This window comes from Delphinapterus leucas, chromosome 17 (genome assembly GCF_059928025.1).
Source record: "Delphinapterus leucas isolate spDelLeu-1000000601 "Yukka" chromosome 17, BTC_Dleu_Yukka2, whole genome shotgun sequence".
In the NCBI taxonomy this organism is placed as follows: Eukaryota; Metazoa; Chordata; class Mammalia; order Artiodactyla; family Monodontidae; genus Delphinapterus; species Delphinapterus leucas.
This window is the reverse complement of record NC_143145.1, coordinates 50,630,092-50,653,696: the sequence shown is the minus strand read 5'-3', so window position 1 is coordinate 50,653,696 and position 23,605 is coordinate 50,630,092. Positions and strand designations below refer to the sequence as shown.

Below are 23,605 nucleotides of genomic sequence, written 5' to 3'. Positions count from 1 at the left end.
TCCCCCCCCCCACTTCCACCCTTGGTGTCAATACGTTTGTCCTCTACATCTGTGTCTCTATTTCTGCTTTGCAAATAAGATCATCTATACCATTTTTCTAGATTCCACATATAAACGTTAATATATGATATTTGTTTTTCTCTTTCTGACTTACTTCACTCTTTATGACAGTCTCTGGCTCCATCCACGTCTCTACAAATGACCCAATTTCATTCCTTTTTATGGCTGAATAATATTCCACTGTATATATGTACCACATCTTCTTTATCCATTCCTCTGTCCATGGACATTATATGTATACATATAGCTGATTCACTTTGCTGTACAGTAGAAATTAACACAACATTGTAAAGCAACTATAGTCCAATAAAAATTAATTTTTAAAAAAATTAGAAAAATAAATAAATATAAAGAACTTACAGGAATAAAAGGCATTGAAGTTAAAAAAACAAGCAAAACAAAAAAACAAACTATGAGAGATTTCAAGCATGCCATTTCAAGCTACCATGTCCCTAAAACAGCACATGCAGATATAAATAACGTTTATTCTCAGTAAATGGAAAGTATGACTTAATATGCTTCTACAGAATTTTGAATATATGAATTCAACATATAGGTGTGAGGCTTGTTTTTAAGTCTAATTTGCACAATTATTCTCATGTTTTTTGTTTCTCATTTAGTTGATGTAGTTTAGCATCAGTATTCTTTAGGTTTCCTGTCATTAGCCATTCATTATGGGCATTAATTAAACAATGTACATATCACTAAGAATACATATTTTTTAAGCTGTATAATGGTGAAACTATCATGAAAGCTAAAGTTTGATGTTGTGATAAAAAAATTGAAGCCAGGTATTTAGAAGGTCTGCAATAAAAAGAATCTTAGCATTTAAATAAGTTTAGAAGCACTGAAATACAGGAATCAGCAGATCAACATTATACTATCTATCTTGAAAAGAAATGAAAGAAGGTGTGTGGAAAAACAGCACTCTCATTTGTCTGCAGAAAAAGAAAACTGGAACAACCTCAGTGAAGGTCAATTCAACAATACAAACCAAAATTACAAATGAACATAACTCTTTTGTCCAGCAGTTCAGCTTCTAGGACATATATATGGATACACTTACACATGTATGAAATGACATATGTAATGATTACTTATTGCAGCATAATTTGTAATAGTAAATATGTGGAAACCAGCTAAGTGTCCACCAATAAGGGGTAAATTATGGCATATCCATCATTTAAAAAAAAAAAAAGTTGAGAAAGCTTTTTATGTATTTGTATGGAAAGATATCTGAAATAGATTACTAAGTGAAAGACAAGCAAGGTGAACAGTATATACTGTAATACTAATTAAATAAAAGTAAGAGACATAATATACACCCACATATATTATTTATTTTGTATTTAAACCTATTAACCTTTTATTGAAGTATAACATATATATACACAGAAAAGTGCACATTGTGTAACCTCAAAGAATTTTCATAACTGAACATACCCATGTAACTGGCACCAAGAGTCTAGGTCCTAGATCAAGAAACAGAACATTTCTATCACCCCAGAGGCCTCATCCTGTCCCTTCTACTCACTATGACCACTCTACAAGAGCAGACATTATCCTGATTTCTAAAAGCATAGGCTAGTTTTGCTTACTTTTGTACTTAATAGGAATTGACTCATAAAATGTATACTCTTCTGTGTCTGGCTTTTTCATCCAGTATTGTATTTGTGCAATTCATCAATATTGCACACTGCTCAATATCATTGCTGTTTAGTATCCCACTGTGTAAAAAAATGGGCCACAAATCATTTACTCATTCTACTATGTATGGATATTTGGGTAATTTCCAGTTTGAAGCTATTATAAATAGCACTACTATGAACTTTCTAGTATATGCATATGCATGTCCATATACCTAGGCAAGGAATTGCTGAGGATCTGCATATCTACAATTTTAATAGTACTGCCATACAGTTTGCAAAACTGATTGTACCAATTGACACTCCCACCAGCAATGTACAAGAGCTCCAATTGTTACAAAACCTCACCCACACTTGCTATATTCTGTCCTTTTAATTTTAGTTATTCTTGTATTTGTGTAGTGATATTGCACTGTGGTTTTAACTTGTAGTTCTCTAATGACTGATGATGTCGAGCACCTTTTCACATTCATGTACTATTTGCTATTTAGATATACCTTTGTGTGAAGTATCTAGGTGTTTTGCCTAATTTTCTATTGAATTATCTGTCTGTTACACTTTTAAATTTTGAACCATGTGAATACTAATTTTTAAAAATTTTAAAGTAATGTGATTAAAATATACATAAATTTCAGAGTGCTCTATGCTGCATGTTCTCTCCTTCGAGGTTTATAATACACAAGTATTTCAGAAGCTCTAAAAAGTCTTAGAATTTTCACCACACAACAGTTGGAGAAACGCTGTTTCCATTCTTCTCTAATTTTTAGTTTTCATGGAATTAATAATTGCTTCCGTTTTTTACTTGCTTATATTTTTTAAGTTCTCTCTCGAATTTTATCACGTATTTCATTAGATCAAACATCTATCAATGTAACTACCCAAATACTCAAAACTAGTAATCTAAATAAATTCAATTACACTAACCAGTCTTTCTTCTTGGAGTCTGCCATCTTCCTTCTCCGGTGAAAACGATTGCTCTCTAATTCTGCCACATATCTTTCACCCTGGCATTTCCCTTCACATTCTCCTGGTCCTTTTTTCTGGATCCCATGTCTTTCTCTTTCTTGTCTTGCTCTCATGTTTTGTTGGAGCACATCCTCTAGTAACTTTCCCTTAAAAAAAAAAAAAAAGGTGGATGGATGGATGGAAAATAAATGTTTTCATCCTTGTATATGTGAAAATGTTTTTATTCTACTCTTACTCTTGATGGATAGTTTGACTATAGGATTCTAGGTTGGAAAGTATTGTCTTACAAAACTTGAAATTTCACTGCAGTGTTTTAGCATAAAAGTGTTATTGTTGAGAAACCCAATGCCATTCTAATTCTCATCTGTTTATTCCTGCTTCTTCCCTCTGAAAACTTTTAGAATCCTCTCTTTATTCTTAGTGTTCTGATCCTTTTAATGGTCTGCTTTAACATAGGTCCTTTTTCAGTCATTGTGGGTAGCTGGTGGGTCCTTTAACTATGAACATCTTTGTCTTTTGGTCCTGGAAGAAATTCTTGAATTATTATTTTGATCATTTCCTCCCTTCTTAATTTTTGTTCTCTTTCTCTAGAATTCTTAGTTTGTAAACTGACTGCATGAATGAATGAATGGGAAAAGTTTTCTGAGCACTTTTTGTAGCAAAAAGCTTATTAAGGAATGAACCACAGATTATCAGACCATATCTTTAAAGCTAAGTATTTTATTTTAAATTATCAAATTTTAAAACACACTCTTTCATTACAGCTTCCATTTATTGTAAAATGTAACACTGCTACTCTCATTTCAGGCAATACAAAAATACAGGAAGCACTGATTTTCTGTAGGCAGAAATCCCTGATTGAAGTCAGGCATTCCCTATTACTTTTGCTTTAGAATTCATTAAATGCCTAGCATGGACTTGGTATTGTGTATAATATTTGCACCACACTTTGCAAAATAGCCATTTCAGGTGTAGAAAAGTGTTTGTTTAAGGTAAAAAGATCTTTGGAGTCTTTTTTGGCTGGCATTAAACACCGCATTCTTCCCAGATCTATAAGAAAGAAATGTTTGCAGTCTTACCTGGAATCAAGGGAGCGGCTCTCTCAAGGTTACTTTTCAGTCTCTGTCTGTAATTATGCATGTCAGGAGAGAAAAAAAAAAAAAAAGTCAGAAAACTACGTCCCTAGTAGAGAAGCACTCAACAGGAACTAAACATCTGAACGTTTAGACAGGATTAAACTCTGACAGGGCTTATCAGCCACCCCCACACGACTGAAGTAGTTGGAAGTGAGGTTAGATTGGAGCCCAGATAAGCAAGTGAATCTACACCCCTACCTGACTCACCGGGCTGAGGAGTGCGGAGCCCTAGTAAGTCACCACTGCACGTCCTCAAAGGGCTTTCCGCGCAGGCTTGGAGTCAGGAAATGGCAGCTGCCACACCCACCCCACTACCTCTGTCTGGTGTTTGGTGACTCCCAGAAGACGCGCCGAGGGGACCAGGGGAGATTCCTCCCGGGTGGGAGGGTCCGCTGCCTGGGTGTGGAGCTGCGAAGAGGAAATTTCCCCAAAAGAAAACCTTTCCAACCTAGTGGGTTGGGTGGAGAGAAGACAAATTGAGCGCCCCTGCCTCACTTCCCCACTCCCAAGCCCCCGCCCGAGCCCCGCCGGTGTGGCACACGTCGCCTGGGCGCCACAAGGCAGAGATCTCGGGCCTCAGGCCGAGGCCGGAGCCTTGCTGGGAGGATCGCGGGCCAGTGGCCTCATCCCCGCCTTGGCATCCGCCGCTGACGTCGCCTGAGAAGTCTGAGGAGGGAGGAGCTCCGAAAGGCGGGCTCGGGTGGCAGGCAGCGCCTGGGAGGGCCAGGTCGGAGAGAGGAAGCTCCTGCCCTGTGCGCCCCGCCGCCGCAGAGTTGACCAGTCTCTAAAAGAGAAGAGTCCGCTCCGGCTCCGGATAAGCAGCGGCTTGGCGTGGGCTGCGCGGAGAATGGACGGCCTCGTGACCTCATGTCCGGCAGGCTGTAGGGCCTGCCGACGCGGCTCGCGCAGGGGGTGGAGCCGCGGCAGCGGCGGGCACTTCCGGAATCGACCGGCTGCCTGAGTGCTCGCGACACCCGCTACCATGAACGAGGAGGCCATCTGCAGCGTCCTGCTCACCATCCCGTACTACAAGCTCGCCGACTTGCGCTACCTGAGCCGCGGCGCGTCCGGCACCGTGTCTTCTGCTCGCCACGCAGACTGGCGCGTTCGGGTGGCGGTGAAACACGTGCACATTCACACCCCGCTGCTCGACAGTTAGGGCGCCCTGGCGGCTCCACCGCGGAGCCCCGAAATCTGCGTTCCCCACGCCACTGGCTCTAAGCCCCGGCAAGAGGGCTCTGAAGCCCAAGCGACGGTGAGCACTTGGGATCGGCCGCACACCTCGTCACCTCTAGGCAGCCGTTCAACGCTTGGGCTAACATGGTGGGGAGAGCAGGCTTCTCTGGAGATGCAGCAATCACGCTTCTTTTCACTGCCCTCTCCTTTTTTTCTTACTCCTGGGCCTCCTTTCTCCAGACACCAAAAATCAGCGATCACAGCCCAACTCTAAACGTCCTCTTTATTGAAATTGGGTTCTGTTTGCTTTGTTTTTCCCTTTTTTTTTTTGAAGTCGAATTCTAGGGCTGCAGTGCCCAATAGGTAGCTCTTAGCCACAGGTGGCTATTACTTTTTCTTTTTAAGTGGCTATTAGAAAATTTCAAATTGTATGTGTGGTTCACATTATATTTTTATTGAACAGCACTGCTGTAGAGTCTGGGACGTTTTGGTTTGGGCTTTTTGTTGTTTTTGGTTTACACATGTAGGCATGAAAGTTTAGATATCAAACTCAATTTAGTTTCTCCTCTTACCGTCACAGGGAAGGAAGCCTGTCTCTAGAGGAAACTTGTATTATCTTTGCTAACAATAAACGGAAATCAGAAAGCTGTTAAATGACCAAAACTTTTGAATGTCTCTCCCATCCTGAACAAGTTTAGTGCAATGTCCAGATTTCAAGGGAAGGCTAGATTAGTTCCTGTTTCCAGAAAAACCTTTCAACCATATATATTAATCAGTGAGTCTAGTCACTAGTCTTGTGTATTTTCCTTCCAATAGGAATTTAACTAGGCCCTGCATTCAATTCTTAGTGAATTAACATCCATGATTGCAACATTCTCCTCTCCTCCCCCTCTATCTAAAGTGAAAATACATCATGCTAGATGCCTGATTAGCCAGAGGCCGTCAGTATCCAATAGCAGATAAATTCCTCAGCTTCAGCCCTGCTAATGGTATTGACTTTCATCTGCCTGTGGCTTTTACTTGCTCTCTTGCGATCAGGCTTGGATGGGCTAGATCTCACAGTAAGTTTGAGACACCTCTAGAAATTGTTCCCGCTTTTTGTGTACCATAATCCTGATTTAGTGATATACAGGGTCTATTTACCCTGGGTCTTGAATTCTGTGGAGCAATACTGGGAAACTATGTGTATGTAGTCAACTTTGAAGGGTGGTGGTTGATTAGAGAGGGTAGATGTATTTTAGAATCAACTATTAAAATACATGGAAATCTAGCACTGATGGACTCCTTAGGTATTTTAAAGGAGACTGATCCTCCCATTTTGGATGCTGCTTCTCAAGATTTTAATTTATCTAAGTTTTGTGCCATTTGGGGCCAAGAAATGAAGGGAGTTCCCTCTCGTGCTCATTAACAATTTCATAATCTAAAATTCTTCACTAAATCGGGTAGGAAATTAATTCTGCCGTCAAAGACGCCATAAGGACCAGTGCAACACTCTGGCATTACTGCATCACATTTTTTCTTCCACTTGTTTCCTAGAATGTTAACATTAGCGGTATTTATGTAGTCTGAGCATAAGACTGGGCTATGCAGTTGACTCACAGGGTGTCTTATGTCCTCACTTATGAAGTGGGAATAACAGATACATGTACTTCTTGGGCTCTGGTGTGGATAATGTTTGCATTGTTCTTTGAGATCACAAAAGAAAAATAAGTTTCTGTGCTGTAACATGTTCTTATTTTAGTGATTGGTGAATTATTCTCTGTAACCTGACTTCTGCCCATGAGAGGACCTTCCCCAACAATCTCCCAACGCCTTATGAATAGGTGAGTCTGATAGGTTGTTCAAATACCTTGTGTAAACAGTGTAACTGTTTTGTAACTGAAATTTGCTATGGGTAATTTAGGTAATATGTCTATAAAAGCTGTTTTACATTTTAATATTTTAATATAAAAACCTATTTTTAAACTGTTTTGGCTTTCTCTGTTTTCCCATTCATTCTTCCTGAAATCTGACTTCAAGAATTTTCCTTCTCTGATTAAGCAGTGAGTGGAAAAAACAAAGGCTTTAGAGTCCCACAATTGCAATTCAAATCTGACTCCAAATCTGCCACTTATTGTTGGTATGACCAATAGAAACTATTAATTTATGTGAGCCTTAGTGTTCTCATATATAAAGTAGGGATAATGAAACCAACTGTAGTAAAGTGGCCAACACATAATAGGATCACAAGAGAAGGAAGAATGCATCATACTCTTAATGGGAGGGGGAATTAGTATATTAAGTATCACTAAGATATCCCCTAGGATGCCCTCTCTATAATTCTTTCTCAGAGTATCCAGGAACCTTCCCGGCAAAGGTGCTACTCAATAACTGTCTTGTTGACCTACATTTCATGAGGCAAATACAGACCTGTTTCAGCTTAGGAAATATAAATTTAATTAAAGCAGGTCTCACAAACTGGTATAATTGGTTGCCTCACAGTTGGGATATTAAGTGGCTGAAGAGCAGGGAGAAGAAGAGAAACTCTTTATGCATTCTTGTAATTCTTGAATTTTGAAACATGTAAGTATATTACCTATTCAAAACTTAGATGACTAAGATTTTTTTGCTTTATTTTGCTTATTGTTTGTTTTTAAAGGAGGCTTCGTAGTCTGGTCTGGATTGTCTGTTGCTTTTCTTATTTCAGCAGCCATTCATCAAGAGCTTGGGTGGTTTAAGCACCAGCTAATCATCATTGTTTACCTAATAAGCTTCTCCTAGAGACAGTTCTCTTTCTATTACTGCTGCTACCAATACCAAATCATCCATGGAAAAAAGTGGTGACAAATCCAGTTCCCTTCATATATATGTACACACACACATACGTACACACACGCATACATACACATACATACACACATATATATATGTATATACCTCCCTTAGTCAATCAGGGTCAATCAGTCAGCCACCAGAGCCTGGGTATTCTATTCAGCTAGTGTTTTTCTTTCTATTTACACTGCAACCTTTATAGTTTCAGACTCTCATTGCTTCACATCTTAACTAGTATTATAATCTTCTAATACCTGGCTTTCAAACTCTACCTCCTTCTGCTGATCCTACACCTTGCTGCCAAGTTAATCATCCTAAAAGTTTGTTCCACTCCTGTCACTCCTGTGCTCAATAACCTGTAGTCACAACTCAGTGACTACCAAATAAAGTGTAAATGCTCTCACCTGGCTTTCAGGCTCTGAGATGAGGCCCTACCCTACCCTATTCACCTTCACTCCCTTTACACACGCTGTTACACATCCTGATTCATATTAAACAATTTGTCATTTTCCAGATATAGCCTGTACTTTAACTTCCTTGAGTTCATTTGATACACATCTATTAGACAAATTCTGTGTGCCAGGTACTGTTCCAGATCCTGGGGATACACAGATGAAAAAGAAAGGCAAAATCTCTTCCATCTTGGAGAGGGACCACATATCTTGGATGCCCTTTTTCCAGTGGTTGAAATTCTATCCATCCTTAAAGTACTGTTGACATCTCTCTCTGAAGGCTGTAGCAACTCCCTTAGCCCAGATTTACTAGTTCTCTGAGCTCCCTATATTTATTTATTTATTTGCTTGCTTATTTACTTGTTTTTGATGGCGCTTATCATATTCTGCCTTATATTTTAAGTATTTGGTTTTCTTTTTTTATTTGCTTTTGTTGTTTTTTAACTTTATTGAGGAATAATTGACAAATATAATCATATATATTTAAAGTGCAAAACATGATTATTTGCTATACATATACATCATCATGGAATAATTACCAATATCAATATAATTAACACATCCAAAGACATACAAATGACCAATAGGTATATGAAAAGGTGCTCAACATCACTAATCATTGGAGAAGTGTAAATCAAGACCACAGTGAGTACTTATTTTTCTTAAAAAGATTTCTGGACAGTTTGAGGTCACAGACTATGTGTTTTGTTTTTTGGTTTTCTTAAACTTACTAGTCTCCATAATGCTGAGCACAGTTCTTTATTCATAATAAATGTTCAATATCTATTTGTTTTATGAATGAAAAATCAAATGAACCTGGGATCCAGAGTTAGCCCAGGGATCCATTATAAGCATTTACCTGTTCTCAGTGTCCTTTTCCTGTGTTCCAGTATATAATTTCTAAGCATTATTGACCCTTATGCAACTATTATCATCTAGTCATTAAAATCTACAACATTTAAGTGTTTTAATATTCAGGATATTTAGAAAATTTTTACGTGGTATGCAACCATAAAATTTAATATAATAGTCTAATCAAATTTGATCATTTTAATACAACATAAACTTAATGTAATTAGTTCAAGCACCTATCATTCTAATATAGACTTTATAAACTTAAACATGGTATTCTTTCCCTTTCCTGAGAAGAGTACAATAATAATCTGTATGTAGCACTTTTTTCTGTCAGTGGCTTATACAGGTATTTTGGTCTCTAAACAGACCTATGGAATATATAGGGTAGATATTATCCCAACTTTAAACACGAAGAAACTAGAGAAGCTGCATAATTTACATGAGGTCAAAAGCTAATGAATGAAAAAATCCAGGATTAATTAATATTTATGGGCTTGATAATTGTGTATTTTTCCTTACTTTGAAATAATTATACATTTTCTTTCTTTAGTGAAAGAAATGATGTCTTAAGAGAAGCTGAAATTTTACACAAAGCTAGATTTAGTTACATTCTTCCAATTTTGGGAATTTGCAATGAGCCTGAATTTTTGGGAATAGTTACTGAATACATGCCAAATGGGTCATTAAATGAACTCCTACATAGGGTAAATATTATACATTTTCAGTCGTTATAATTCTGTTATTCAACCTATATAGTACTTTCGTTTTACAAATGATCAGATTATTTGGGGATATATAGATGAATCAAAATAAGAATAATGAAAAACTTCACCATTTATGGCTTCTTTTGTGTTGTTAAAAATACTGTGGGGCTTCCCTGGTGGCGCAGTGGTTGAGAGTCCGCCTGCGGATGCAGGGGACATGGGTTCGTGCCCCGGTCCGGGAGGATCCCACATGCCGTGGAGCGGCTGGGCCCGTGAGCCATGGCCGCTGAGCCTGCGTGTCCGGAGCCTGTGCTCCGCAACGGGAGAGGCCGCAACAGTGAAAGGCCCGGGTACCGCAAAAAAAAAAAAAAAAAAAAAAGAAAAAGAAAACTACTGTGGAGTCAGACCCTGCATTCTAAGTGACCTAGATTATTTTGCTTAGGTTACTGTTCCTGAGGTTTACACTGAATTCTAATATCCACATGTATATATATGTAAGAGAGGAACAGGAGAGAGAAAAGATAAACTCTGCACACCATACAATTTATTGTTAGTTTAAGCCAGATTTCATTTTATGTTAAAGACAATGTAGGGTTCAAATTAAATGTTAATAATACCAGTTCATAAAGTTCTGAATTAATAGACCAAATAAATCTGAGTATCAAATACATGAGCTTTTCCAATAATAGACAATGGCATGAGCCATGTACCTTTTCCCCAAGGTATCAGTTATCTGGCTTTAATTGTGAATCCCATCAGTAAACAAATATGGCCCGGTTGTGGGGGGTGTCCTCATTCTCAAAATATGTGTATCCATCTATTGTTGTTTGCTTGATCTCATATTACTAAGATTATCTCTAGCCTGCAGTTTCTGTCAAGAAATATTTTTCAAGAACTCGGTCTCTTTTGTGAGGGGTGCTTTAGTTAAAACTGAGTAGTAACATAATCTGTCAAATCTAGTCACTGAACACTCCTAAATTCTGATACATCACAGTGTTCTATAAGCAAACAAGAGAGAATGGGTGCCACTGTCACCACTCATGGAGTGACTTCCTCTTTATTTCAGGATACAACACATTCTGTTTGTGACAGGACCATCTGAAACAAGGGCAGAGTAAAGTAACTAGTGTCAGTGCATAAGATTTGTGTAACCAACAGAGCAAGTAAGATACAAATACTAATTAAACACAGTTTCCTTTTGTTACATGAGTATAAGCATAAATTCTAATGTTGTCTTCCCATACCCCAGCACCACAGTAGATGCTCTGGTACCCAAATTTGGAGCCCATTAGAAATTCTAGAGCCTCCTACAGGGGGATTGCTGACTCCTGGAAGGAATCATAAAATACATAGTGAGCACTCATCTACCTTCCTCTCCATGATCAAAAGCTTCCATATAGCACTGTACTGCAGAGAGGCCTTGTTACTTCTTTAAACTATATAATTTTCAGAAAAAGTTACCTTTTTAAAGATTAAAAGATCCAGTTACTCAAGGGGATGGGAATCTGTGTATACAAGAGGAAGTAATGTTGAACATTTGTGTTTTGTGTTTCTTTTGGTGTCCTGTATTATTAGGTCAGGATTTATCTTGAAGCACGTTCCCCCAACCTCACAAAAGATTGTTGAAAAAAATCAAAATACTATGTAAAGACAAGTATTTTGAGCCACTCCCCTGCCAAGTTAGTTAATCAATGAACTATAAGCTGACCCATTTGCAGAAAAAAAATTCTTAAGAACAGTTTTGAGCTCAGTGGAAGCATACTTTTTCATATTATTTAGTAAAATGTACCCAGTGGCATGGTCCCTGATGATTCATTGTTGGATTTTCCCAAATTATCTAATTTTTCTGAGTATGTTCATTCTCCTGGGAAGCTGTATTAACTTTTATGTTCAGAAAACATTTAAGAAAGTTCAGATGACTGTCACTTGTAAGTACCAGGAAATAGAAAACATTATATTTTTAATGTTTCTATGTTATATATACTTAGAAATGAAGATGATTTTTGTCTCCTTCACAAAAGCAAAACTCCCAAATGCTAATTTTTCAAGCTGAAATGCAAGTAAATATATGATTTAAAAATATGAAGTATTAATGCTTAGTAAGTAAATATATTATGGTCATAATTTTAATTGATGCAGTGGTTATCATCGTAATCAAGTATGGTTTTATATTAATAGGAAATTTAAAATATAAATTTTGAATAGAAACAAATTGTGTGTGTGTGTGTGTGTACACATTCATGGGCACAAGTTATTTGATAAGAAGCCATAGAATGGGAAGATGGGTATGAGTATAAATCTATGTCTGGGTATTATACAGATAAAAAATAATTTAAAACTGTCTCAACTGAAGAAAGACCCCATACCATGTAGTTGCATTACCAGTATAAACTAAAAGGAAATATCAGTACTGTAAAGTCATTATTTTCTCTAAAAATTGAGGAAAGTAAGATACAAGGATGTTAAATAACGTCAAATTGATAATATAACAAAATGAGTATTTTTTGCCCTGAATTTAGTTATACCAGATATTTAGTTTAATACTATATTTCCTCATGGAATATTTCATTTTCTAAGTGGAAATAAATTTGGCCACTAATTTTAGTTTTGTTTCTTTCCATATATATGAAGAAAAATGAATATCCTGATGTTCCTTGGCCATTAAGATTTCGTATTCTGCATGAAATTGCACTAGGTGTAAATTACCTGCACAATATGAATCCTCCTCTACTTCATCATGACCTGAAGACTCAGAATATCTTATTGGATAATGAATTTCACGTTAAGGTAGTTACTTTTTTTAAAAAAAAAGCTTATCTGCATCCTTGTGTTTAATAGTTTTAAAGACTTTTTAGTTATTTCTTCTATCTTACCAATTTAATATCTCTGCCTTTTCCATAGCCCCTAATTCAGTGCCACTTCTTCCTGCTGCAGTGAGTTAGTTATTCCTAGACTACAGACATTGGTAAAATTATGGTTCAAAATACAGTCATTCTGTTCTTAATTTAAATTGTCGATTATACCTTTGTTAACTTTTTATTTTGAAATTATTATAGATTCATAGATGGTTGCAAAGATAATACAAAGGAGTCCCATGTACCCTTCACCCAGTTTCTGCCAGTGGTTACATCACATATAATTATAGTACTATTTCAAGACCAGGAATTTGGCATTGGTACAATGCATGTATATAGTTCTGTATCACTTTATCATGTGTAAATTTGTGTAACCACCACAGCAATCAAGATATAGCACTACTCTATCACAAGAAAGATATCACTTACGCTACCCCTTTATAGTCATACCTTCTCCCCTCCATCATACCTAACTACTGTCAACCACTAACCTGTCTTCCATCGCTATAATTTTGTCATTTCGAGAATACTATATGAATGGAATCATACAGTGTGTGATATTGTGAGACTGCTTTGTTCACTTAGCGTAATGCCTTTGAGATCCATTTAAGTTGTTGTTTGTGTCAACAGTTGGTTTCTTTTTCATTGGTGAATAGTATTCCGTGGTATGGGTGTACAAAAGTTGTTTAACCATTCAGCTATTGAGAGATACTTTGGTTATTTTTAGTCTTTGGCAATTACAATAAAGCTCCTAGGAACAGTCCTGTGCAACTTTTTGAACAAACATAAGTTTTCATTCCTCCTGGATGAATGCCCAAGAGTGTAACTGCTTGGTCATATGGTAAGCATATGTTTAGCTTTTTAAGAAACTACCTAGCTACTTTCCACAGTGGCTGTACTGTTGTATATTCCACCAGCAATGTATGAAAGACCCAGCTTTTCTGCACCCTCACCAGCATTTGGTATTATCATAGTTTTTTATTCTAGCATTCTAATAGATGTATAGTGATATAGCACCATGGTCTTAATTCTCATTTTCCTATAATGTTGAATATTGTTATTTATTTATTTGCCATCTCTATATCCTTTTCAGTGAAACATGTCTTCATATCTTAAGACCATTTTCTACTTGGATTCTTTGCTTTTATACTATTGGGTTTTAAGAGTTCTGTATATTTTTTAGATATAAGTCCTTAATCAGATATGTAGTTTGCAAAAATTTTTTGCCAATCCAAAGTTTGTTCTTTTCATCCTTTTAACAGGGTCTTTCACAGAGCAAAAGTTGTAATTTATTTCTTTTATGATCATGCTTTTGCTGTCGTGTCTAAGCACTTTTCACGAAGCCACAGGTATTGCAGATTTACTTCTATGTTATCTTCTAAAAGTTCCATAGATTTATGTTTTACATTTAAATCTGTGATCTGTTTTGAATTAATTTTTTGCATAAAGCATAAGATTTAGATACCTAAAGGCACCAGAGGAGTAGTGATTTCAGTTACCCTATATGTAACTGATGACAGCAAATACAAAGTAGTTGCTGAGAAATTAATACTAAATGTAACTCACTTTATTTTTACATAGTATTTTGCTACACTTCAAATAATATACATAATTGAAGATTATTATAAGTATCCAAAAATGTTCAAATAAGTAATAAGGAAGTTGGAACAATAGAAAAATAAATATAAAAAGTGTGAGAAAAGTTAAGTGAAAAAATAAACCTTTATTGAAGGCACTCCCTCTGCCTAGAATAAAATGGAAGGAAAAGGAAGAGAGAAGCAAGCTGCTGCCTCAATACTACTTAAAAAAAAGAGACAAATCTATTACATCAGTTATAGAACCATACAGGTAGAAGTGACTTATTCTAGTCCCCTAATCAGCTGGTCCTCTGAATCCTCACTACAACAATCCCTCATCTCCCAAGGCAGTTACCCTGTGACAAGAGAGTGTTTAAGATCCGTAACTGAATGACTGTGACATTTTTTTATACGATCAGTCAAAACTCCTTCTCTGTTGCTTCCACTCATCGGTCCTAGTGATAAAGTGAGTTCAAAGTCCAATTTTATTTCCACCTGACAGTCCTTCTGAGATTTGAAGTTAGCTCTAATCCCCTTACTTCTCACATACACTTTTCCCTTATACACATCTTTAGTTTATTCAGCCAATTTCCTTATTACATAGGTTTTAATCCCAGGTGCTATCTAGATGCATCTGTGTTTAAATCTCTCTTAAATTTTGATCCTCAAAACTAATCAAAATACCCATATTACCTAACACAAGTTTGTGTGGCCAACACATTAGTGAGGTCAAACAAAGCAAAATGTCAGAGTTTGGAGCAGAGAAAGGTTTATTGCAGGGCCAAGCAAGGAGAAGAGGTAGCTCATGCTGAAAAAACCCTAACTACCCAAAGGGTTTCAGCAAAGCATTTTTAAAGGCAAGGTGAGGAAGGGGCACACCTTGGGTATGTGGTCAGCTCTTGCACAGATTCTCTAATTGGTTGATGGTGGTCAATCCTTAGGTGCTAGAAGGTCTGGGGATTACATGCCCATGATCATCAAGTAGTTAATTTCTTCCATTTGTTGGTGGTTTTAGCATCTGAAAAACTCAGGAAATATGCATCAGGTACTATTATCTAGGTACTTTAGAGAGGAGCTAAAGCAGTAGATATGTGGGGGGAGGTCTGTCCCAGGAAGGCCTCATAGGGTCCTGCTCAGTTACACCCTTGATGTGGTGTGATAAATGTAGAATCGTCCTTAAATACTTTACTTCGTATTCATAGTTCCTTACTAATTCATCTTTTGGGGGGCAGTCCTATAACAACATTCAAATTGGGCTCAGTGTCAACAAAAAACACTGAGAGGTTTTCTTTCTTTTTTTTTTTTAATGTATTGTTACTTAAGTCATGTCTCCTTGTCATGTACTTTACAGAATATTTTCTGGACATCATCAAAGTTTATCTTGTTAGATTTGGGTGATAACTTCAGCTCTTAAGACCTTTTTGAATGTTTTTTCTGTAGTCCAAGGATTTTTAACTTTGTCCTCCAGCTTTGTGTCATCTTCAAATTTAATTAGCTGCTTTTTTGTGTCTTCAAGTCATGGTTAACTATTAAGCAGTACAGAGCTCAAATCAGAGCTACACAACATGGTCTGAAAACCTCCTTTCAGGTCAATATCAATCCTTTTATTAATTAGGGCTTTTGGAGAATAAGCATTCATTTTGTTTGGAATACTCCTAAAAGAGCTGTTATACAGCCCATATTTCTCCGTTTTTTTCCATTAGAATATTACAAAAGTCCTTGCTTGACTGCTTTCCCAGGTGTCCTTGTTACCAAGTCCAAGTTCATACTGCTCACTGCAGGACAGGGCCAGTAAATCAACAGACGAGGTGTTGGGGCAAGGAATAGCAACTTTATTCAGAAAGCCAGTAGACCAAGAAGATGGTGGACTCGTGTCCCAAAGAACCACCTTACCCCAGCTAGAATTCAGACTAAAAGGAGATAGGGTGTGGTTGGTTGTTGCAAATTTCTTGGAATCCTTTGTTCTTGCAGCAGTCCATGTAGGTCAGATCTTGATGTTCCTGTAAACCTCCAACAAGACAAATGTAATTGTCTGTTCTGTAACTTTTTAATCTCTGTGTGAATAGAAAAGTGTTATACCCTTAAAGGTCAGAGCCTTGAGAATGGGCTGTCTTGTATATTTCAGGCTATAGGCAACATTCTTAACTTGTAGCAAAAGCAATAGAATACGAAGGTTAAAGCAAAAGAAACAGATCCAATATGGAGTCAGATTTATTCTTCCTTGTTACATACACATGACTTACTCCCTTTCCTTTTCTTCCTCATTATCAGAGTGGCTTTCCCTGACAACCTGCCTAGTTCCTCTGTATCCTCATACCTTGATTAATGCTTCTCCATAGTATTTTTCACCATCTTACAAAACATTTTTTATTAATATGTTTATTGACCATCTTCCCCAATTATAATATAATAAGCTTCACAAAGACTAAAATGTAGTCTGTTTTATTCACTGCCACCTGCTTAGCATATGCCGTATAGAAGCATTCAATAAGTAGTTGTTGAATGAACAAATGAATGAATTCCAGATCTTCTATATATACCCAATAGGCCTGATAATTTAATAGTCAAGGATATTATTAAAGTACCTCAGACTGTTTTATAATATACAAACTGTTTTAACGTTTACTCTTTGACAGTAGTACTACTGACAAAAAAGGAAATGAAGTCTGTCATTCCTTTATTAAGTATTTGTGGAGCAACAGTGTTGTGCTAGACATCCCAAGTACTTGGGATATGTCGCATGAGGTCTGAAATTGATCACTGGGCTAATATAATTTTTCATTAGTTCTTTCTGGCTCTTTTATCAATTATTCATAAAGTAACCCTTTCATTAAATTTTTAGACCTGGGATTAAGGATAGTCTCTGCCAATATATAGATTTGCAAAATCAATATTATTTTCCCTTTTTAAAAATCAGAATGACATTTGCTTTTCTCGTATCCTGTAATACCTCTCCATCACCATGGAGGTATTTGCGAGTATTCTAACTAAACCTGAAATATATGTAAAATGACCTGAGATTTGTACTTTATAAACTTTTCAACCTCCTTGGACTTTATTTTCTTCATCTCAGTCCAGAAACTATTCTTGATACAGAAAACAGAAGCAAAGTAATAGGTGATGATGATCCCTACTTTCTCTTTTTCATTGATCAGTAGGGTACCCATGGTCTTTCTTTGAAATAAATAGAATATAAAATAGTTTGGCTTTGTGTGTTTTTTTTTAACTTTTATTAGCTTTAGCACATACAAAACTGTGACCTTTCTAATACTATTCTTATAAATTATGACACTCTTTTATATGCATCCTGTGTGTCTCTACTTTTTATTTTATAAATGTCCCTTAAAAGTCAAAGTTTATCAGTGACTCATGAAAAAAGTAACAGTTACCTGATCTACCTATCTTCTTGGAAGGGCCTTTAAATGAAGTGCAAAAAATCTTTTAAAATACTTAATGAAATTAAATGGAAACACACCTTACTACAGTTTTTTGAAGTAAATTTTTATACTGGAATGCTAACCAGAGACATAGTATCTAAAAGAAAAACATATACTACCAATTAAGATCAACCAGGACTTTTCTACTTTAAAAAGAATACATTCAATTTGTTTATCTGCTGGTCAGTATCAATTAGTGCACCTTAAATACAAATGAACCTGTGGTAGGCTTATTTGAAATAAATGTTTATATGTACCATGTTTGATTTCTCAACTATTCTGTCCATCATGTGTGGAACTTCTAAGAATACTTAAAGTTATTCCTCATAGCTTCTTACTGATAACTTTATAAATTTACAGACATGGATAGTATTATATAAATGAAAATAGCTATTCTGGTAGGGTAATAAGATTATGGATGATTTTTATGAATAGTGTGTTTTAATTTCCTCTAGTTTTTAAATCTTTTTTTAAATTGAAGTATAGTTGATTTACAATATTATGTTAGTTTCAGGTGTACAGCAAAGTGATTCAGTTTTATATATTTTTCAGATTATTTTCCTTTATAGGTTATTTTGAGATACTAAATATAGTTTCCTGTGCTAATACAGTAAATTCTTGTTGCTTTTATCATCTTTTTTAGCTAAAAAGAACCTTTGCCTTTGAAATGCATGTTAAGATCTTGTATAGAATAGAAAAGTTCCTATTCTCTGTCTTCATTGCTGAATGATACCAGGACCCTCAAGAAATCATGGCACTTGTATTCCTCTCATCATATTCTTCACTTTCTTTTCTTCTCTGGAAGATCCAGATTTAATGAATCGTGTCTTTGGTATATGGTGTTTGTAATAGAGAAGGGGGACAAATATGGTTCCATGTGAAAACCAAACTAAATTAGCTGATAAAGGGAATTCTGATTAAGTTTTCTACGTGAGATTTAAAAACATAGATGAAGACCTTAGGTGAAGTAAAAGGAGCACATAAGGAAGCAAGCTCAGAATACATTTTCTCCAGCACTGTATTCAAACCAGTATTTAGCCCAGTAGTTTGCAATTTGTGGGTCAGGTATAAGATGGACCACATCCCAGTTGTTGTTTTTTTTTAACATTTCTCACTGTGGCACAGAAATAAACTTTGCTTCTCATAGTAATGCCTATTATCCTAGCAGATGTGCAGCTGGAGGACTGTTTTTGCTTTTAGAGAATGAGTAGGAGGAATAAGAGTTTGTAGTGGCAAGTAGAAGTAAGTAGGATATACGGTTCCCCAGAGTCTTAATACCACCTCAAAGTGTATTAAAGGCCCTGAAACTATGTACTGTGCTTATTAGTATTGTATGAATAAGAGCAATCTTTAGAGGCTTATTCCCATGTACAAAACATTAATAATACTAACACACAGGGGTCATTTACTATGTGTCAGATACTGTTCTGAGTGCTTCACTTAGAATAACTAGTTTAATATCCTCAGTACAACCCTGTGTTATGTTATTATCCCCAGTTTAAAGATGGGTAGTCTGAGGCACAGAGAAATTAGAAAACTTGTCCAAGGTTGCACAGCTAATTAAGGGGTAGAAATGGAATGTAAATCTAAGTAATCAAGGCTCTAGAACCCATGTTCCAGAACACATATTATAGTGCCTTTAGAAATCAATCCAGCTTATCTTCATGTAGTGGCACCATGTTTCCTCTTGGTCTTTTCTAATTTTTTTTCTTAGACTTACCCTTTGATTATGATAATGTATGAAAGATTCATATAGGCTACCCCCTCCCTTTTTGGAGTGGGGCCATAATTTTTTTTAATCTCAAATTCATCTAAACACTAAATAAATTATTTCTTCTCTTAAAGCTAGTGAACATTTTAAGAGTTAAATAATTGAACCACAGATGGTGTACTGGATAGAGCTCATTCCACTCTGTTGGCTCCTAAATTGTGCCGTGTGAAGGTCTAAGTGATTTAAATTAAATGTCTTCAGAGTTTTCCTATACTCTTTTGTTCACTAAATATTGTTTCTGTTCTTACATTTTTGTCTCCCTTTTAAAAAAAAACATTGGAACGTTTTAGATACTTAGTTATAAGATATTGTGTATTGATAGTATCTGCACAAAATTTACAAGTGAAGTAAAACTGTAAAGGACATATCAAAAGTACAGAATGTTTGTCACTGATAATGCTTTAGGCACTCCTTGTCATGGACATAAATATGTTTTATATGCTAACTATACTATCGTCAACAGATATTCTTTTAGTGGTAGGCATAAATCATAATAATGAGTTATACTATATTGGAATTTTACTTATTTCAAAATTTAAGGATACTATTTTTAGCACATTATAAATAAGAACATATAAACCTGAGTTGTAAACAATACCCAGTGACAATCGTATTAGATATGAATAGTTTAGCAGTTTTGTGAGGTATAGGTAAATTTTGAAAGCACATGATATAAAGCTACTTGTCACAAAAAGTGAAGTGTATATACTCATTCAGAATAAAAGGCAGAAATACTCCTGTTTAAGTTTTCAAAACTTAGTCTCTTTTAAAATTTGTAATGTTATGCTGAACTTCAAGTCAGTTTATATTGCTTTTAGAGTTGTTGGGTTCAGCACTATGGAATCCAATTTGTTAAGAAACTAATAGACTATTATAGAAATAAAATATTAATATATATAGCATTTACTCTGGTCTCATGTCTAAATATAATAAATATAAACAAAAACAATTCTTGAATTTTTTTGTTGTTGTTTTTGTTTTTTTTTTTTGCGGTACGCGGGCCTCTCACTGTTGTGGCCTCTCCCGTTGCGGAGTACAGGCTCCGGACGCGCAGGTTCAACGGCCATGGCTCACGGGCCCAACCGGTCCGCGGCATGTGGGATCTTCCCGGACCAGGGCACGAACCCATGTCCCCTGCATCGGCAGGCGGGCCCTCAACCACTGCGCCACCAGGGAAGCCCTTGAATTTTTTTAAAGAGAAAATTTCAAAATTCAACTACTCTTTTCCCTTCCAGATTGCAGATCTTGGCTTATCAAAATGGCGCATGATGTCCCTCTCACAATCACGAAGTAGTAAATATGCACCAGAAGGAGGGACAATTATCTATATGCCACCTGAAAACTATGAACCTGGACAAAAATCAAGGGCTACTATCAAGCATGATATATACAGGTACAGCATGTTACTTTTGCTCAGAGTTAACCTTGTCTAAAAAACAAGATTAATCAATCCGAATTTTGAAGCTACATTTTAAAAGTGTGATTTTTATGCTTCTCTCATAAGTGTGGTGAAAATAAATTAGAGACAGTGGTTAATGTTTTTCATATTAAAGATGCCTTGCTTTGGGAGTTCCCTGGTGGTCTAGTGGTTAGGATCCCGGTTTTCACTGCCGTGGCCTAGGTTCAGTCCCTGGTCAGGGAACTGAGATCCCACAGCTGTGTGGTGCAGCCAAAAAAAAAAAATTAAAAATTAAAAATATGAAAATAAAGATGCCTTGCTTTTTTTTTTCTTTTTAATATTTATTATTTATTTGGTTGCGGCGGTGGGCTCCTTGGTTGCGGCGCATGGGCTCCTGGGTTGCAGCATGCAGGTTCCTTAGTTGCAGAATGCATGTGGGATCTGGTTCTCTGACCAGGGATCAAACTCGGACCCTCTGCATTGGGAGCATGGAGTATTAACCACTGCGCCACCAGGGAAGTCCTGATGCCTCGCCTTAAGCTACTTTTACATCCTTAAAAATTATTAAAGCATATCTTGTTGTCCTATCAATTTATAATATTCAAGGGTTTTTATCATATGTGACCTTGATAGGGGGAGGGAAACAGTGCAATTAACATTTAACACTACCAAAAGAGACAGTACTTACACCAGAAAAAGAGTCAATAGAATAGGGCTACATGAGACAGCCTTTTTTATTGCTCTTTATTTTGTGTGAATAATGGAATCATGTAGTTAAAGGGCATAGCTTATCTAGGTGTGAAAGAATCATCCACAAGTTATCCTTGCCTATAACTTCAAGTTCTTATTACAGTAATTTCCTAATTTTTCAAATTGAATTAATTCCCTTTCAAAACAAAACTGTATATGAATATTCATCATCTTGGTTCTATACAGTGATTCTTTAAGCAGCATTTCACTACATTATTACTTTAAAAAATGGTATCTCACAGTCAGCTTTTAAAATCAGTACCATTTTAGTTTATTATGAATAGTTTATAAAGTACTATATGTATATTTTTATCTTAAACAGCTATGCAGTTATCACATGGGAAGTCTTATCTAGAAAGCAGCCTTTTGAAGGTAAGTGTACTTTGACTTCCTTATTCTAGGTGACATCATATTGGTAAGTCATACTCAGAACTATCTGAATAAAGATCACTTATTTTAAATCTGCCTAACAGTCATTTTGTGGAAAACACACTAGAAAAACAACAATTTGTCATTGTGAATCCACTGTATGTTGGAAAGTACTGGATTAAGGATCAGAAAAATGTGTAGATTCTTCTTGTTCTGATAGTAATTAACTCTATTATAAGCCACTAAATCTCTTAAGTCCTCATTTTTTTTATCTGCAAAATAAGAATTTTGAATTCTTATTCCTAAGATTCATTCCAGCTATAAAATCGTTTGTATGAAAATTTAACTAGTGCTTCTTCTAAAGACCAGCAAATACTGAAGAATACTTTAAAAATTTTCTGATAATATTGTCTCTTTCTTTATTTTGAGGTTCATTTAGGTCAGTTTGCTGTGTAACAACCTCAGAATCTCAGTAGTTTACAAACTAAACATTTATTTTTCATTCACATTGGGTTATTAGTTGCTGTGGCCCTTCTTGGCTCTGCTAGGTTCTGCTCAGCTCTGCTGAGCTCTGTTTTACTCTGCTCTCTTCATACTCCATTGGCCAAATCAAATCACATGGCCAAGCCCAGAATTAAAGAGGTGAAGATATAAACTCCTCCCACGAGAGGCAGCAAGTCTGACAATAGCTGGGATCTAAATATTCCTTTGACAGAAAGGGAAGTAATGAATTATTCCTAAGATTTTAAGATTCCCTCATGTTCATTTGGTTGGCTTTAGAATGTATTTAATATATTAAATCATAATATATTTCTAATGAATGAAATATATTTGTTTTGACAGAAGTCACCAATCCTTTGCAGATTATGTATAGTGTGTCACAAGGACATCGACCTGACACTACTGAAGAAAGTTTGCCATTTGATATACCTCATCGAGCACTTATGATCTCTCTCATAGAAAGTGGATGGGCACAAAATCCAGATGAAAGACCGTCTTTCTTAAGTTAGTGTACAGTTTTAATCTGGGCCTTTTGAATTACAAAAATAACAAATACGCTGTAAATAAAATATTCTTGAACAACTACGAAAGTTAGCTGACAAGCTCAAAGGTTTTTTTCTTCTAATTCAAAGTTGTTTTTATTTTATGAGATGAGATTGAAGTGGTAAGGGGAGGCTGTTGACTATCATCATAAAAAGGTTAGAAATTTATTCCAAGTACAATGGAAAGCCATTAAAGTGAGTTTTTCAGGGAAATAACATGATTAAATTTAAGTTTAGGAGATATCACTCACTGCTATGTATAAACTTGATTGGAGAAGGGCAAGAGTAGAATTTCCAGACCAATCCTGGAGATCGAAAAATCAGATAGAATTAAGGTTTATTTCAGAAGTAGAATGAATCATCACCTAAATGTAAACATAGAAGAAAATCTTCATGATCTTGGGTTAAGCAAAGAGCTCTTATATATGACATCAGAAACAAGACCTATTAAAAAAATTCTTTGATAATTGAACTTCAAAAAAATTGAAAAATTTTACACTTCAGAAGATGCTATAGAAAATGAAAAGACAAGCTGTAGACTGGGAATCTTCTTTCCAACTAAAAAAAAAAACCAAATATATTTTCCATTCAAAACTTA

General features: G+C 36.0%; 2 protein-coding genes across 11 annotated transcripts in view; one reads left to right on the top strand and one right to left on the bottom strand.

Moving 5' to 3' along the window:
• Nucleotides 1–5,294, bottom strand: part of LOC149747001 (uncharacterized) — a 23,181-nt gene extending 17,887 nt beyond the window's left edge. For 2 of the 5 annotated variants that reach the window (XM_089898966.1, XM_089898967.1), the window contains exons 1-4: nucleotides 4,016–5,294; nucleotides 3,752–3,798; nucleotides 2,631–2,818; nucleotides 155–320 (exon numbers count right to left, since the gene is read on the bottom strand). In XM_089898966.1, the coding sequence (XP_089755092.1) occupies nucleotides 4,385–4,828 (444 nt within the window). In that variant the 5' untranslated portion in view covers nucleotides 4,829–5,294 and the 3' untranslated portion in view covers nucleotides 155–320; nucleotides 2,631–2,818; nucleotides 3,752–3,798; nucleotides 4,016–4,384. The other 3 variants (XR_016388458.1, XR_016388459.1, XM_089898968.1) reach the window with 3 other exon arrangements.
• On the top strand, nucleotides 4,581–23,605 carry LOC149747000 (receptor-interacting serine/threonine-protein kinase 2-like). 6 transcript variants are annotated; one of them, XM_089898958.1, is made up of 7 exons: nucleotides 4,581–4,964; nucleotides 6,727–6,807; nucleotides 9,653–9,806; nucleotides 12,438–12,593; nucleotides 20,682–20,839; nucleotides 21,918–21,967; nucleotides 22,808–23,605. In XM_089898958.1, exons 2-7 carry the CDS (start codon nucleotides 6,764–6,766, stop codon nucleotides 22,972–22,974), a joined length of 729 nt encoding a protein of 242 aa, XP_089755084.1. In that variant the 5' UTR covers nucleotides 4,581–4,964; nucleotides 6,727–6,763; the 3' UTR covers nucleotides 22,975–23,605. The 6 variants fall into 6 exon arrangements, with proteins under 6 accessions (XP_089755084.1, XP_089755082.1, XP_089755087.1 ...); XM_089898956.1 differs by having other exon boundaries at nucleotides 4,581–5,063; nucleotides 6,726–6,807; XM_089898961.1 differs by lacking the exon at nucleotides 12,438–12,593 and having other exon boundaries at nucleotides 4,581–5,063; nucleotides 6,726–6,807.

Bases quoted from the DNA above. Each gene is read 5' to 3' on its own strand.
- LOC149747000 (XM_089898958.1), top strand. From the start codon at position 6,764: ATGAGAGGACCTTCCCCAACAATCTCCCAACGCCTTATGAATAG. The intron at 6,808-9,652 runs GTGAGTCTGATA...TTCTTTCTTTAG, and splicing joins TCCCAACGCCTTATGAATAG to TGAAAGAAATGATGTCTTAA. The intron at 20,840-21,917 runs GTACAGCATGTT...TATCTTAAACAG, and splicing joins ATCAAGCATGATATATACAG to CTATGCAGTTATCACATGGG.